Source organism: Balaenoptera acutorostrata, chromosome 6 (assembly GCF_949987535.1).
Source record: "Balaenoptera acutorostrata chromosome 6, mBalAcu1.1, whole genome shotgun sequence".
Taxonomy (NCBI): Eukaryota; Metazoa; Chordata; class Mammalia; order Artiodactyla; family Balaenopteridae; genus Balaenoptera; species Balaenoptera acutorostrata.
In genome coordinates this window covers 105,892,341-105,908,444 of record NC_080069.1, presented here as the reverse complement: position 1 = coordinate 105,908,444, position 16,104 = coordinate 105,892,341, and the positions used below count along the sequence as shown (strand labels likewise).

The 16,104-nt window shown below is 48.5% G+C and overlaps 1 protein-coding gene across 4 annotated transcripts in view; it reads left to right on the top strand.

Annotated features, from left to right (window-relative positions):
- The first annotated feature begins 5,919 nt into the window (after nucleotides 1-5,919).
- Nucleotides 5,920-16,104, top strand: part of WHRN (whirlin) — an 89,021-nt gene continuing 78,836 nt past the window's right edge. For all 4 annotated transcript variants that reach the window (XM_057549412.1, XM_057549411.1, XM_057549410.1 and 1 more), the window contains exon 1: nucleotides 5,920-6,544. In XM_057549412.1, coding sequence (XP_057405395.1) covers nucleotides 5,921-6,544 — 624 coding nt within the window. In that variant the 5' untranslated portion in view covers nucleotide 5,920. The remainder of the gene's footprint in view (nucleotides 6,545-16,104) is intronic.

Sequence of the window (16,104 nt, the reverse complement as noted above, 5' to 3'; positions counted from 1 at the left end):
TCTTGTCCTTACTGGATCCCCAGAACAGCTGCCTGGCAGAACAGAGGAGGAGCTAAGGAAAATTTGAATGATGAGTGAATGGACAGAGTGAAGGCATGAATGGATGCCCCAGTTAACCACGTGGATGTGTGCATGGTAAGGATATATTTGCTGGGGGCTTCTCTAATCTGAACCAAGCTGATGTGTGGAGTGAGTGTCCCTGTGTAACTAATATATAATCCTCTGATTAAAGAAGCCCTTGCAGACTTCGTAGCAATCGGATTACACAAGCACTCCTGATAAAGTCACTTCCACTGCTCTGCCTCTTTCCAGCCCACAGATCAGCTCCCTGCCATTTATTATTGCCATCAGAGTTTGCTGTTTCCCCAAAGCTGTGTGAGAGAAGTCAGCCGCAATCTCATCTGTCTTAATACAAGGTACAGTGAGAACATGTGGTGGGCAAGCATGGTGGGTGGTTAACAGCACAGACTTTGGGGAAACCACTTTATAGCCTAGACACTCAGTTTCCTCATCTGTTAAGTGCGGATAATAATAATATCCATTTCACAGGATCTGTTGTGAGGATTAAAAAGAAATAACACCATAAAGGGCTTAGCTCTTTGGAAGCATTCAGTAAATTTTCCTTTTAGCTACAAATCAGAAAGCCTGGGACAGACACCTCTAGCTGCCACTGGGACTCTGGACCAGACAATGACCTTCTCCAGCCTTGACGGTCCTATCCGTAACCAAGGGTGGGAGAGGAAGAGAACTAAGGATGCATTCAGCAGTAATTACTGAGCACTTACTATGTGCTTGTCCTGGAGCCGAGCACCCGACACAGAGGTAAAGGAGCTATTGTCCTGTTCTTGAGAGCCTCCCATGCAGTAAGAGCTTTGACCGAGACAGATGCCAAGCCTTGTGGAAGTGCTTGGTATATGCCAGGCAGGGCGATAAGCACTTTGCATACCTGAGTTCAATCAATATTCATTATAACACTAATGGCAGTGTCACTGTCCCCATTTTAGAGGTAAGGGCACTCAGGTGCAAAAGCCCTCCATGACTTGCCCAAGGTCACACAGGTAACAAATATCAGAGATGGGATTTGAACCTGGAGATCAACTCTGTGCTCTAACGCCTTTCTAGCACAAACACCACATGATTCTCCATTACCATGAGACAGACTCTTTGGAGATTATACCCAGGCTAAGATAAATACCTGTATCTCTCTTCTTCTCCTGATGTTTTTGTGCTTTCTCTTTTTCTCGCCTCTCTCTTATCTCCCTGCACTTCCACCAATACTGTCTGCATTATCTACTAGTCATAGAGGCGAATGCGTTCCTTTTCTCTGCTGATACTATCCCCACTGATATTGCAGGGAAGAGATAGGCTGTGGTACTGGAGCAGAAGTGATAACTCCAGTGGCTAACCTTCTTTCTTTCGGGATCCCAGAGCTGGGAGGGGCTCCCTAGGACACCCTACACCAAATGGCTTTGAGTGTCCTCCTCCTTTGTCCAGACTGAGAGCCCTGGGGGTCCCCCAATCCTCTTCATCTCCATCTCTCTCAATGATATCTTTTTATTAACCCCCTGCTCATCCTCTCCACCATAGAATGTCAGCTTACCAACCAGGAGCCATTAGTGTGTGACTTGTTTTTAACCTCTGACATGCCCAGCCCAACTTGCAAGAAATGTGGTCTTTATGCTGCTCGCATAGGGTACCTTTTAGCGTCTTCAAACCAAACACTTGAGAGGCTGCACAGCACAGTGACTGAGTAAGAACTCTGGAGCCAGATGGCCTGGGTTCAAATCCCAACTCTTTCATCAGCTACCGCTGTAACCTTGGGGATAGTAATGTCCCTACATCTCGGTTTTCTGTCTGTTTTACCAGAATGATGATGATGGTGGTGGTAGTGGTGGTGGTGGTAGTATCTCTCTTTACAGAATAATTGGGAGACTGAGTGAGTTAAAATTTTTACAAATGTTTAAAACAGTGTCTGGCACTCAATAAACATTAGCTTTTTTTTTTTATATGTCCCATGGGAAATGCATCTCAAATGAAATTAATCTCTACTGTCTTTTAAGGATACGTTCCCATAGATAAGAGGGAAGGGGAGAAGCTCCAAATGACTATGAAATAGTAAAAGGATTTCAAAAATTTCCATAGAAAAGAGGAGAAACTAACAACGTTAGGCGAACCTATGCGCTGTGTCGTGCTTTCACTTACTGCACGGTGTGTGGTATTTACAGCTGTGCTCTGGAGAGACAGGGAAGGTTTAGAAGCTTCATTTTACAGATGAGAAGGGAAGCCATTTGCCATGGGTCTCTCAGCTAGTAAAGGGACGTTCTGAGGTTGGAATAATGGTTTTCTGCCCAATATCCTGAGTGCAATTTGATATGTTGTGTCTTGGTTAAAACAAGCACATGAGAAATAAACAACCAAAAATCCAGCTCAACACAAAGCACTTCTGAGTTGAATACAATTCACTCTTCTTCCCTCTGTCTTTTCAACTGCTCCAGTCCAAGTTTCCAGGAATATCCACAGGAGAAGGGCATTGATTTGCCAGAGTTGGGTAACAATAATGGACTATATTAAAAGTGGCTTTGATGAAGACAGCCACGGGAAGCCTGCAGCGAACACGGGAGAATTCTATTTTCCTTCTGAAGAGGGCAGTATGCAACCAAGGCCAGGTCTGCTCACGTACTCAGGGTTTCCTTCCAGGTCTTGAAGGCTGGAGGCAGTGCAGCCCTCAGAAGCGCAGGCATCTTGGGTTTCCAAGAGCTTATTTCTGAATGACAAACACATCTTCAGACATGAAATAGGATTCTTGAGGTTTGAGCACAGTTACACACTGCCTCGCCTCCAACGGTACATAGTGCAAACTGATACGAAGGAGGTCATGCAAGATGGCTGGAAGAAACCCCAATGCGTTCTTTTTCCATGTTCTTGCACTTGTCTGCCCCCCAAATTGGCCTCTATGACATTAAACAATAGCACAGCATCCCAGATGGTCTCTGATGTTTGCAGAAGAAAGTGTTTCTTTTTCTACTAAGACCTGTGTTCAGCAGTAGTTTCTGCTGCCTAAAGCAAAATACCGTCTTGCAAATATCCTCTGCACAGAAATAAAATGTTAGGAATGGGGATCTTAGCTCTTGGGATGCATTTATCAAGCCAATCACAATAACTATAATTAGAACACAAAGTAAGTGAAAGCTTAGCATGAAATACATTTGCAGAAAACCTGAACTGCATACAATGAAGCCCTGCCTGGTGGCATTTTGAGGTTTGCCATTAATATATTTTGGGGGTGAGGGAGATTGATTTTTTTCTTAAATACCTTTGGCTAGTTACATCAAGGCTTCAATGGCAGTTAAGAAGGAGAAGGAAAGATACACGTCATTAACTGCTGTAACAGAGCTGTCAGATGGATGTCCAAGACACTGGCTGTTTAAGACACCCTCTCAAATATGTTCACTGGGCATTAATTTAATCAAGCTCTGTTTTAGGGAAATGAAGAAGAGAATTGACAATCTGGGGAGAATAATATAACTTCAATTCCTAGCCTCAGTTCTGGGAATGCACTAAGCTAACAGGGTATAAAATCCCTCCATGTTTCCCCATTGTCCAAAAAAGAAAATCCATTCCCTTCATTCTTGTGTCACCTCTTTGATCGATAAAGGCCTTACCATTTTCTCCTCCCATAAACCTGGGCTCTCTCAGCCGTTACAACACTTATCATACCGGTTTTTACCTTAATTTATGTGGTCTTTCTCCCCTGCTAGACTAACTTCCTTGAGGTAAGAGATTTCATTTTTTTAATTGGGGTCTCCAACACTCAGCACAAGATCCAGGACAGAATAGGTGATTGGAAAATGGTGAATGCAGAGTGATCAAATAAGTAAATGAATGAATGAATGCTCCATCCTTCTGGGTCCAGCTCAAACCTACTCCTTCAGGTGACACCCCATCTCTCCCTCTCCCAGAAAGAAGTCAGGTGGTTCTAGAATGGCAATTCCAGAATATTTGTAGGGAAAATATGTCTTTCTATAGAAGATAGATTAGGAGAGACAATTCAGGTTGGAGGGGATGTGTGCGAGGTAGGTGTGTGTGTATGTGTGTGTGTGTGTGTGTTGGGGTCACTACTGGGCTCCTTAGAAAGTCATCTCTGAATAAAAGCACAGCCTTCCCTTAGATTGTATTGGGGGGTGATGGGGATGAGAGTCTCTAAACCAGCCTTGGAGTATCTTCCCATTTGTCTTGGTATGGGAAGGCATAGAATACTTTTTTCCCAACCCACTTCATACACATTTTTAAAAACGTTTATTTTGAGATAATTGTAGATTCACATGCAGTTGTAAGGAATAATACAGACATCCCATATACCCTTCACCCGGTTTCCCCCAGTGTTGACAAGATCACAACCCTGATCCTGACATTGATACAATCCACCCACCTTATTCCGATATCTCCAGTTTTCTATTTTATCTGCATGTGTGTGTGTTGTGTCCACTTTATATTTGTGAAAACGTTTTTCCTACCTACTGGAGATCGGGCAGGGGTCCAGTCTGATCTATCCCTGCACTGGAGTTGGCTCCTGCAGACACCAGTATATGCTTGAAGAGATAGGTTTCTTGCACACAGTAGGTGCCCAACAATCGTGCACATAAACACATGAACTTGAATGTTAGTGTGTGCAAAAAGGGACCGCGAGCTTTCAAGGTGAAAACTGAGCCTGAAGCATTTAGTATTTTAGGGTCAAAAAGTTGGTTATTCCCCGCCCCCCGCCATTGTGAATTAGCTAGCTGGCTAGTTGCACCAAAGCGATCCTGACGAACAGGCTTCCATCGCAGAAAAGCAGTTTTTGAGGTCCAGCCCCCCGGCCCGCGGCTGGAGAAGTGGGGGGATTCGCATTATTCTCCCACCCCTACCCCCACTTTCGCCCCTTTCTTCCCTGAGGTTGTACTGTTTCACCCCGTCTCCAGGCAACCGCCAGGCGCGAAGCCGGACGTCATTTCCTGAAGAGCCCGCGGGGGGGAGGGGGCGGGAGAGGGGGAGGGGCAAGGGGGCGGGGCCAAGACTGGGCTGGCGAGAGCGACGGCGTCGGAACTCGCTGGAAGATCGGCCCCGGGCTGCTCAACAGTTCTCAAAGTCCCGGCTCGCGGGCGCGCGGCTCCGTCTGCGCGCGGGTGGTTCGGGGGGCGCAGGGGTACCCGGGCTGCTGCCTCCCAGGGCTGCCCCGGACATGCCCCGCACCCCCTGCCGGACGCCCGTGCGGCTCCATCAGCTGCGATTCGGGGGGCTCTGGGACTAGAGCGCCCCCCACCCCAACTTATGACTTTGGGGCCCCCAGCCCGAGAGGAACGGGCGGCCCGGCTGGGGGAGCCCCGGGCATGGTGTGACGGGGCGGTCAGCTTTGCTGGGCACCCCCCACCCCACTGCAGCCACCCGTCGTCTCTGTGCCCTCCAGAATGTAGCTGCTCTCTGCGCGTCCCCCCGGGCTCCAGCCGCAGTAGCCGCGACCTCCGGGCTCCAGCCGCCAACTCCTTGTCCCTTGGGACCCCGCCGCCGTCTCCGCCTTGCCCGGACTCCAGCCTCTGTCTCCGCGTCCTCTGGACTCCAGCCTCCGTCTCTTCGCCCCGAGGACTCCAGTTTCGCGACACCCTCCGTCTTCGCGCGCCCGGGACTCTAGCACTGGTCTCCGCGATACCGCCAGGATTCAAGCACTGTTTCCGTGCCCACCCCCCGCCCAGCCCAAGCCCAGACTCCGGCCGCCGTCTCTGCGTCTCCCCGGATCCAGCCCCTGTCTCGGCGTCCCCCCAGCTCCCAAACCCGGACTTCGGCTGCGATCTCCGCGCTCCCGGGGATCCAGCTGTCGCGCCAGTGCCAGCGAGTGCAGCGGCTGCCCCACCGCGCGCCCCGAGTCCGCCCGGCCCTCGGCGGGGACATGAACGCGCAGCTGGACGGCCTGTCGGTGAGCTCGTCCTCCACCGGCTCTTTGGGCTCCGCGGCCGGGGCGGGCGGCGGCGGCGGCGGGGGCGCGGGGCTGCGACTGCTGTCTGCCAACGTGCGCCAGCTGCACCAGGCGCTGACGGCGCTGCTGAGCGAGGCGGAGCGGGAGCAGTTCACGCACTGTCTGAACGCCTACCACGCGCGCCGCAACGTCTTCGACCTGGTGCGCACCCTGCGCGTGCTGCTGGACAGCCCGGTCAAGCGGCGTCTGCTGCCCATGCTGCGGCTGGTCATCCCGCGCTCCGACCAGCTGCTCTTCGACCAATACACTGCCGAGGGTCTCTACCTGCCCGCCACCGCCTCCTACAGGCAACCCAGCTGGGGCGGCCCCGACGGCGCGGGGCCCGGGGAGGTGCGCCTAGTGAGCCTGCGGCGCGCCAAGGCCCACGAGGGCTTGGGCTTCAGCATCCGCGGGGGCTCGGAGCATGGCGTGGGCATCTATGTGTCGCTGGTGGAGCCAGGCTCTCTGGCCGAGAAGGAAGGGCTGCGAGTCGGGGACCAGATTCTGCGTGTCAACGACAGATCCCTGGCCCGGGTGACCCACGCTGAGGCCGTCAAGGTAGGGCTCTGGTTTGGGGATGAATACGGGGCAGAGTGGCGAAGCTCCTCATATTGGCAGTAACTCCATGCTGTGTGTCCTTAGGCAAATCGCTTGACCTTTCTGGGTCCCGTTTTTCTTAAAAGTATTTCTTTAAAACAGGAACATCTAGTTTTTTGAGCAGATAGATGCCAGGCACTTGGGATATAGTGATGGGCAAAACAGACATGGACCCTGCCTTCATGGGGCATAAAGGCTAGTGCGTGGGAGACAGGCATTATCAAATACTTAGGCAAATGTGTGATTACAAAGTGCGAAAGGGGCTATGGGTTCTTATGAGCATTAAAAGAGAGAAGGTCTCTGCTTGGCATATAGTTAGTTATCAGTGGGTGACCTCCCCTTCTGCTGTTGTTATTCTCATTATTCTCTAGGCTTTTGCCCCTGAAAGAAAGTTTTGTTAGTGTCAGAGTGGTCCAAGGAGTCTGGTCTGGTGACCCACAGAGTTCTGGCCTGACCCTGCTGTTTATTGAACCAGGCCATGTATCTTGGGACACGTCACTTGCCCCCTCATAACCTCTGGTTCTCACTTGGACTGTAAGTGTCTCTAACGTTGTTGGGAAGGAGGCATCTGCCTGAATGTCAAAAATAAATTCCCCACCCCCTTGAGAGTAGTTGTACTTTTTGTGTCTGTTAATTGAGAAAAATAACCTCCTGACAACTAGCTCTTAGGGATTTAATCATGCTGTTTAAAGGAATGTACATGTTTGCTGATCTCGTGCCCAGGGCTATTGCAGATCAACTGGAGTATGAGGTGGAGAGCGTTTGGTTTATGTGTGGATTCAGGGATCCCTTGCAGGGGTACACACACACACACACACACACACACACACCACCACCACCACCACCACCACCACCACCACCACCACCACCACCACCTTTGTGTGCAAGAAGTGAAGAGTTCTGGGGAAAAGGAACAGTGACACAATCTGCTTCTGCAGGGAAAATGCTTCCCAGGGGATTGGGGTGGCCTGTGACCCAGCTTCTCACCACCCCACCGCTCGCCCCTGCCTCGGGTCCCCTCTATGCAGGTGTTTTGGACTCCAGCGGAGGGCCTGCAGGCTGCTGGGGAACGCTTAGGCAGCAGAGGTCCCCGGGCTACTTCCTGTGTCTGTTAATGACCTGTGGCCAGGTGCATCTTGAACCCACTTCCTGACTGTTCACCTGGGGCCTGACCATCCTCTGACCTTGGCTTCCCTCATTTGCTTCCTGATCTGTCTGCCCCTCAGGGAGGCCCCTGAGGATTTTAGAAACTTCTTCACTGCTTCTGAAAAAAGACGGATGAGTTTATATTGTTCAGGGGTGCAGCAGACAAAGCTCCTTGTGGGTTTCAGGACATCCTCCTGTCTGTCTCCTCCCCCCAGCCAATCTCTTCCTGTTATCTGACATTCCACCTATTTATAAAGAAATAATCCATTAGCCTTTGACCCTAAAAGGTCTGGAGTTCCCAGATGATCCGTTTATACTTGGAAGATACTTGATCCAAATGGTCATTTATAAACGTGGATTCAATTTTAGTGGCAGTTTAAAAGGACTCAGGTAGCTTAATTATCACAAGGTGATAGACTTGAGAAAGGCCTCAGGTAACATGGACTTTCAAAACACTGAGTCTCCCTTCAGTTCCCACCCCAGACTCTGCGGCACCTCTAAGGCTGGAGCTGCTCAGTTGTGAGTTTCCGATAGGCCCTCCCCCATCTCGTTGATGGCGCTCTGCATCTTCTCCCTGAACGTCCCTCGACTACGCCAAGGTGCTGCTACCCGGTGACTCAGAGCAGCCCCAGGCCTTAGCTCCTGTGTTTACTCTCGTTGCTTCCAGAGTCAGACCTGAACTCTCTTGGAATAGCTTTTGAAGCTTCCGAACTGCCCTTGCTGGGGGGGCGGGGGGCGGGGTGGTGTTGATAGGAGCAGAACTGCCCTTGGATGGGTGAGAGCCAGTGCGATCCGGGCAGCTCCTTATCCCCGTCACTTTTCCTGAACAGGCTGAGGGAACACTTGCCTCTCGGGTGACCCTCTTCCTTCCGGCCAATGCCAGACACATAACCAGCCTGGAGCACACCCCTTTGGACCCTTCAGAAGCAACAGGCAAACGAGTGCTGCTTTGTGTCACCTTAACTCCAGGGAGAAAGGGGGACGGACTTTCCATGGATGGAATTTAAAACGGAGGAGGCGGCACCTCATCGCTGAGGCCTCAGGAGGGCCTGGGCTTGCAGGATAGGCGGGAGTTTCAGGGACAGTTCAGAACACTTGCAGCTGTTGACACATTTCCACAAAATTAAAGGTGTTAAGTCCCTTAACTGAAAGCCCGAAGAGGCCCCGGCTTCTCTACGAGGTACAAACTGCCCTTAACCGGGATTTCTGCCCTTCCAGCCCCTCTTTATAAGCTGCGGTGCAGGGATTTTAACTTCAGATTTTATTCAAATGGTACCAGTGTTTCTGCTTCTGTCCTTCTTCTGTTCCAGGATATCACGTTGCATTTAGTAGGAGACGTGTTTTCTTTTTTCTTCTTCTTCAATTTTATTTTATTCACTTGTTTATTTTTTGCTTCCTCCCACAGTTTTATTGAAGTATAGCTGGCAAGTAAAAAGTGTATGTATTTAAGGTATACAATGGGATATTTGATACACCTTTATATCGCAAAATGATTACCACAATGAAGCTAATTCACATATCCATCACTTCACAGTTACTTTATTCTCATGGTAAGAACACTTAAGATGTACTCACTTAGCAAATTTTAAGAATACAGTTCAGAATTATTAACTGTAGTCACCGTGCTGTGCATTAGATCCTTAGCACCTACTCATCTTATAACTGGAATTTTTACCAATATCTCTCCCCTTTCCCCCACCCCCAAACCCTGGCAACCACTATGCTACTCTCTACTTTCATGAGGTCAATGTTTTTAGATTCCACTTATAAGTGAGATCATACAGTATTTGTCCTTCTGTGTCTGGCTTATTTTACTTAGTATAACGTCCTCCAGGTTCATCTGTGTTGTCACAAATGGCAAGATTTCCTTTTTTAAATGGCTGAATAATATTCCATTGTATATAAATATATGCCACCTTTACTTTCTCCCTTCATCTGTCAGTAGACACTTAGGTTGTTTCCATGTTTTGGGTATTGAGGAGATATGTTTTCAATCTTGAAATCTTTATTTTTCCTCTGCAGGTAGAAAGTGGGGAAAGATCCTCTGAGCTTTTCAAAGGAGAGATTAATTGTGTGTGTGTGTGTGTGTGTGTGTGTGTGTGTATAAAGAAAATTAAGTTTTAGGAATCAAATTCCTTAAGAGTTGATGAATCAGAGAGGGTCACCCCCTCTCAGTGAACAGAGGAGATTGAGTATACAAGGGTTTTTCCACTTCTCTTCTGACAAATTAAGTATCCATTGTTAGGGCAAGTTCAGTGAGGATTTTATCCTCTGTCTGGTGGGGCTCCCATCCCTCTCTTGAAGCCTATTTGCTAAATCAGCAGGGACAGGTGCGGATAAGGCAAGCCATTTACTATTTGCAATTATGTTGAAACGTTTGATTTTTGAAAAGTGTATCTTGAACAAACAGGAGCCAAGCTAATAATAATAAAAAAGTAGATCTTTCGAAGATTTTCAGCCAAAAATGCTTGATAAATTGGCCAAGAAGTCCACAGGCCAGGGATGTTGCATTGGACTCTGCTGCACATTTGTTATGTGACCTTGGGCCAGTCACTGACTCTCTACGGGTCCTAGGGTGGATGAGCCAGGGCTGCCCAAGGTCCCTTCCAGTTCAGACAGTCTGTGATTTGCTCAGTATGTACTACACAGAGGCGTTTAGAATGTCTAATCCGGTGTTTTCTTGTTCTTTTGGAATTGATTTCGTTTATCGCAGAGTAAAGAAAGTTGGCTAACGATTGGGAGACAAGAATCTTGGCACTCTTGGGTAGCCTCCTACCAAATCAAGAAATTGATGGCTTACACACTGTGCTGACGAGAACTTGACTGTTGTCCCTCAACCCAAGAACACTAACCCTTGTGCCATTCCAGAGTAAATGAGAAAACGACAACAGGACTGTGGCATGCCCAGCACCACCCTGGGAGCATTCAAAATCAAATTCACTCACGCACTTGCTTTCTGAGACCCTGATTCTTCTGGTAGCAGAATGCGGGGTATCCACGTGCCGCCGGGATGTGTGTGTATGGGAGCGTGTGTTTCATCTCGATAAAAATTAAACGGCTTCATTACAGTCTCTGAATCCCCCCAGGTGCATCCAAGGAGCATATTAGAATTTGAAACGTTCCAGAAGTTTAAAACAGTGGCTGGCCCTTTCATTTAGTTAGAGTTATCACACCCTCCCTTCCTTTGCATAATAACCCGGGAAGAATCTGTCTGTATTAATATAAGTTATTGTATTTGGTCTGGCACATTCTAAATGACACATTTGTCATCTTCCCATTGTACATGGTTGGCTGAAGCCATTACAAATTATCACCACTTCCAACTTTGTGTCTGAAATGCAGCTCCTCCTCCCCTGTCTCATTCCTGTCTTCCAATTTGGAAACCATGGGTAATGTGTTCATGGGGACACACAGGCTTTCCTCTGGCTCTGCACTCACGCTTGGGTCCTCTGAGCCCTGCCAGCAATGACATGTTGAAAGCTCACTATTAATAAAACCATTATTGAATAGATGTTTGGTTGCTGGGCCCAGAGTGTGAGGCAGCACCTTGAGAGGGTGCATTTCTTTAATTTAGTCTTGTGTATTTATTTGGCTCAAGGTTTTAGAAAATGATGGTGCCTTTCAACTGGTTATTTGCGGTTCAAATCAAAGAAGCATTTTCTAGGGTGGAAGAGAATGCCTTTATTTGTTTTTTTCAGGATTGATATTTTTATAGTAGAAGATTCCTGCCTCCTGACTTTAAGCTGGACGGGAAAGAGATGTAGAATCACTCCAGCGCTAGCTTCTTGTTTTTCCCCCTCCCCCTCCCAACAAACCCAGTTGTTTATTACCTGCCGTAGATTCATCATTTAGATGGAGCTACAAAGATAAGTATGATCCTTTAACCCCCGACCAACTGGATTTTGTGCGCGGTGCTGCTTCCCACCTCCGCCTGCCTTCAGCCACAAGACACCCAGTCTGTACGCACCTGTCAAGTGCACGCAGCCCCTTGCCTGCCTGTCGGCTCGTGCTTGCCGCACATGTGCATCTCCGAGTCATAATCCCCCCGCCACCCTTCAAAGGGCTTTGCACTAAAGCAGGCGTTCCTGGGGATTAGGCTCCAACTGGCTTTCCAGCAAGGTTCTTGGATAACCTGGAAGGGCAGTGTTTGGTCTCCACGGCTTAGGGACCCCGGACTAGTGCCCAGCAAGGACCAGAGAATCTGATTAGAAGGAATGACATTTCGTGGCTAGAGGTAGCTGCAGGCTGCAATACAGGTCTTTCAAAACCGATTCTATTTCTTCCTTTTTTCTTTTTCTTTAAAAACCCCCAAGCAAGAATCTGATGTTAATGTTGAGCTCACACAGACTTCTAATTGCGCCCCAGGGCGGGGGCCGCCTTTTCAAGATTCCTGTGCTGCAGACATTTCCATTTTACTTTTACAGCAGGGCAGGTGGAAAGGGCGCAAAGAGCAAGAATCAGCCTCTCCATTTGCTTCCCGTGCACTCGGGCATCAGCTGCAGGAGGCAGCACCATGGGGTCGGTGCACTTGTGTCTTAACCTTGCTTTCCGGAACACTACTGGGAAGAGAGGAGGCTGACTTAGTGTGTGTCTACTGTATGCTGGGTGCCTTCTACCCCCACAGGGAAGGCAGGGAGGTCAGGAGGGTCGTGCCCAAGGAGGTGAAATTGACTAGCCCAGGGTCACCATTGGGATTAGGAGTTAAGTAGCCCTTTTGCCTTACCTCCCCGCCTGGAACCCAGCCCTAGGGTTATGTACCTGTCCTTCTGGAAGGCAATGCCAGCCCCCTGCTGGAAGGCAGACAGACGGCACATTTTGTGCCTGACATTCAGGGGGCCTTTTAAAAACTATCCAAAGGCTTCATTTTACTCAGTGGGGAGTCTGATGCTTACATGTTGAGAGAAAGTGGCATGTTTTAGTCCAGCCTGTCATCAGGCAGAGCCGTTTGTCCGCTGGTGCTCTAAGCAGCACTTACCACACCCAGGCCTGTGGCTTGTACTTGGAAATCAGAGATGACCAGTATACAGCCCGTGCCCTCAGGGAGTCATGACGGGGACTTGGATCCATTCATGGCCACAGGTCACCAAGTGTTGTTGTTGTTTTTTTTTTAATTAATTAATTAATTAATTTATGGCTGCATTGGGTCTTCGTTGCTGCGCGTGAGCTTTCTCTAGTTGCAGCGAGCAGGGGCTACTCTTCGTTGCGGTGCCTGGGCTTCTCATTGCGGTGGCTTCTTCTGTTGCGGAGCACGGGCTCTAGGCGCATGAGCTTCAGTAGTTGTGGTGCACGGGCTCAGTAGTTGTGGCTCGCGGGCTTAGTTGCTCTGAGGCATATGGGATCTTCCTGGACCAGGGATTGAACCCGCGTCCCCTGCGTTGGCAGGCGGATTCCCAACCACTGCGCCACCAGGGAAGTCCCACCGAGTGTTTTAAGTGCCGTGACATCTGCATGCCTCTGCATCCCTGCCACCCTCTCCAAAGCAGCATCGCTCCAACCCCCCCAACTCCTCCATCCTTGTACCCTGCTTTAATTTCCTTCAGCACACTTGTCACTACCAGAAGGACATTTTACTGTTGATCATCTGCCTTCCCCACTTCGAGTAAGCTCCACGAGAACTGAAATTTGACCTGCGTTACTCACTGACACACCCCCAGCACCTCCACGGTGCCTGGCACACAGTAGGTGTTTTAATAAATAAATATTTGCTGAATGAATGGAATGCTCTTACTCCCAATACAATGCTGGTGACTTCAGGATTCCTTGGTTCTTGAGTGTGATTGCTTAAGAAAGTCTGTGGGCTGCAGTGTACTGGGTGCTGGATAGAAAAATCAAGGAAAGCCATAGGCTCTACTGTGTGCTGTACCAGGAAGCTGGCTGTGTGGCTGTGGGCAGGTCACGTGACATCTCTGAACCTCAGCTTTGGAACTGTGAAATGGGCAGAGCTACCTCCCACTTACCTCCTTCCCAGGACGGCTGTAGGGATCAAATGAGTTAATAGGTATGAAAACCTACTGAATAGGAAACCCTCTAATACTATTTAAGTGAAAGACCTTAAAAAAAAAGTGTGGTCTGTGACGGTGGGCAATAGCTTTTTTTTTTCTTTTTTTTTTAAAAATAAATTTATTTTATTTACTTTTTATTTTTGGCTGCGTTGGGTCTTTGTTGCTGCACGCGGGCTTTCTCTAGTTGTGGTGAGCAGGGGCTGCTCTTCGTTGTGGTGTGCAGGCTTCTGTTGTGGAGCACAGGCTCTAGGCGCATGGGCTTCAGTAGTTGTGGCACGTGGGCTCAGTAGTTGTGGCTCACAGGCTCTGGAGCACAGGCTCAGTACTTGTGGTGCACGGGCTTAGTTGCTCTGCGGCATGTGGGATCTTCCCGGACCAGGGCTCAAACCCGTGTCCCCTGCATTGGCAGGCGGATTCCTAACCACTGCGCCACCAGGGAAGCCCTGGGCAATAGCTTTTTCCAACGTCTGCAGCCCAAATCGACCCTAAGAGACCCCTTCAGTTATTTCATTTGTCACTTTGCTTTCAATTTAAAAATCACATTCCCAGAAGTGGGTTATTTCCACAGCCTGACTGTGTCTGAGATTCCAAAATAGAATCATTTATGCATTCTGAAGCAATCAATGAACCAATTTCGGGTGAGATACATCTTCTATATCTTCTGGCTTTTTATTATTAAAAAAAAAAAAAAGAAACACTTCAGGTTTCAAGAAACCTCAATGTTTCAGGTGAAGGGCAAGTTCCTACTAATCACATGTATGTTTCAAAGCTGCTTTACCTGAGAATGCATAAATGGTTTTTTTTCTTCTTTTCCAGTCCTAGCCCCTTTGCCTCCTTCCCCCTTTGAGAATTTGTGTTCCTTCTGCTAAATTGGCTGTGGTACTGCTTCAGCTGGCAGCCAGTTTCATAGTTATTTTTCCTTTCTACCTGAGTTTTCATAATATCAGCATCCTCCCAACTTTGAATGCAAAGCAAATAGATCAGCCTCCCATATAAACAGGCCCCAAGCTGTCCTCTTCACGGTACTTTTAAGCTGCAGGCTACAGGGAAGAACACAGTAAAGTGACATCAAAAGTGTGTTTCCAGACACCCAGGTGTTGTGGCCTTAAAAGTGGTGATTCACAAATTAACAAGCCCCCCCCAGACAAGTCTTAACCACTCTGAGGTTTGGGAAGTACATCTTTCTTTTGGATTCCACCCCTTCCCCCCATCCCACCCCCATTTATATCCACATAAAGACTTGATCAGAAAGGTGGATCGAGCCTGTCCCCATCCTTAGCTGTTTCGGAGCACAATTCCAGATGTGCAAGGTCAGCTGATATATTGGAAAATCAAGGGAAGGGAGGTCTGTACCCAAGAGGTAACTTTTGGAGATGGACCTGGGTTCATCTGACAGTGTACTTGGCTGTGACCTTGAGCAACTCCCTTTGCCTCTCTGTGACTCAGACTCCCGCACTGGTGAGCCTGGTTCCCTGTCCTTACAAACAGGTCACTGACGCTGTTGCACATCAAAAGTTTGAGAAATAAGGATGTAGAGGTCCCACTGAAAGGATTGAAATGAAAAATGCTATTGACTGAATTTGCCTGGCTTTGAAAGTTTTCCGTTGTGCCTGTTGAAAAACAAAGAAAAAATGTATTTGGAAGGAAACTCTGGAACTTGGGGCTTTCGTGATCCATTGTAGATATTTGAATTGCACAGTCATTTACTAAATGTAATCAATATTCCCACATAGACAGAGTTTCTTTAAAAATGTAATTGCTCCTATCTGGATGTTGGCATCTGCATTTTCATTTTACAGCAGTAATCAAGCCCAGGGATTGAATGGAATTGTATGCCCCGACCTCCCTTAAAAATGTCGGGAGGCAAGATAGATGCATGGCCCAGAGGCCAGCGTGTGACAGCCTTGTCCCCCGATCAGCTGCATGCCCAACCTTGTTCCCCAGCGTCCTTCCCTGTTGGGCGCCCCAGGGGCCCTGACGAGGAGGCAGAGGAGGTAGCTGTTTCCAGAACCCACTTAAGCAATTAATGCAGGTGAAAGTGGTGATTTGACAACATGGGCATCCGCACTTTAAAAAAAAAACCCTGTAATTTATTTGAACCACTTCTGCAATGGTGTTCTAGGCTTCATTAAGAGGTTTCTGATTAAGAAAAGAAAAGAATAGAAAAGTGGTCCAGCTATCAGAAATTAACCTCCCACGTAGGCAGGGAAGCTTCGCTCAGAAGTCCTTGGGGAGGGGTTTTCCTTCTGCCATTTCCATCCTCCTGGCCCCAGATGGAGGATGTGGTGTCCTTTGGTGTGTCTGGACCGAACATGACCTTTATGCTTTTCTTCATCTCTCTTCCGCCTCCCTCTTCTTTCTTCTTGGGTTCCC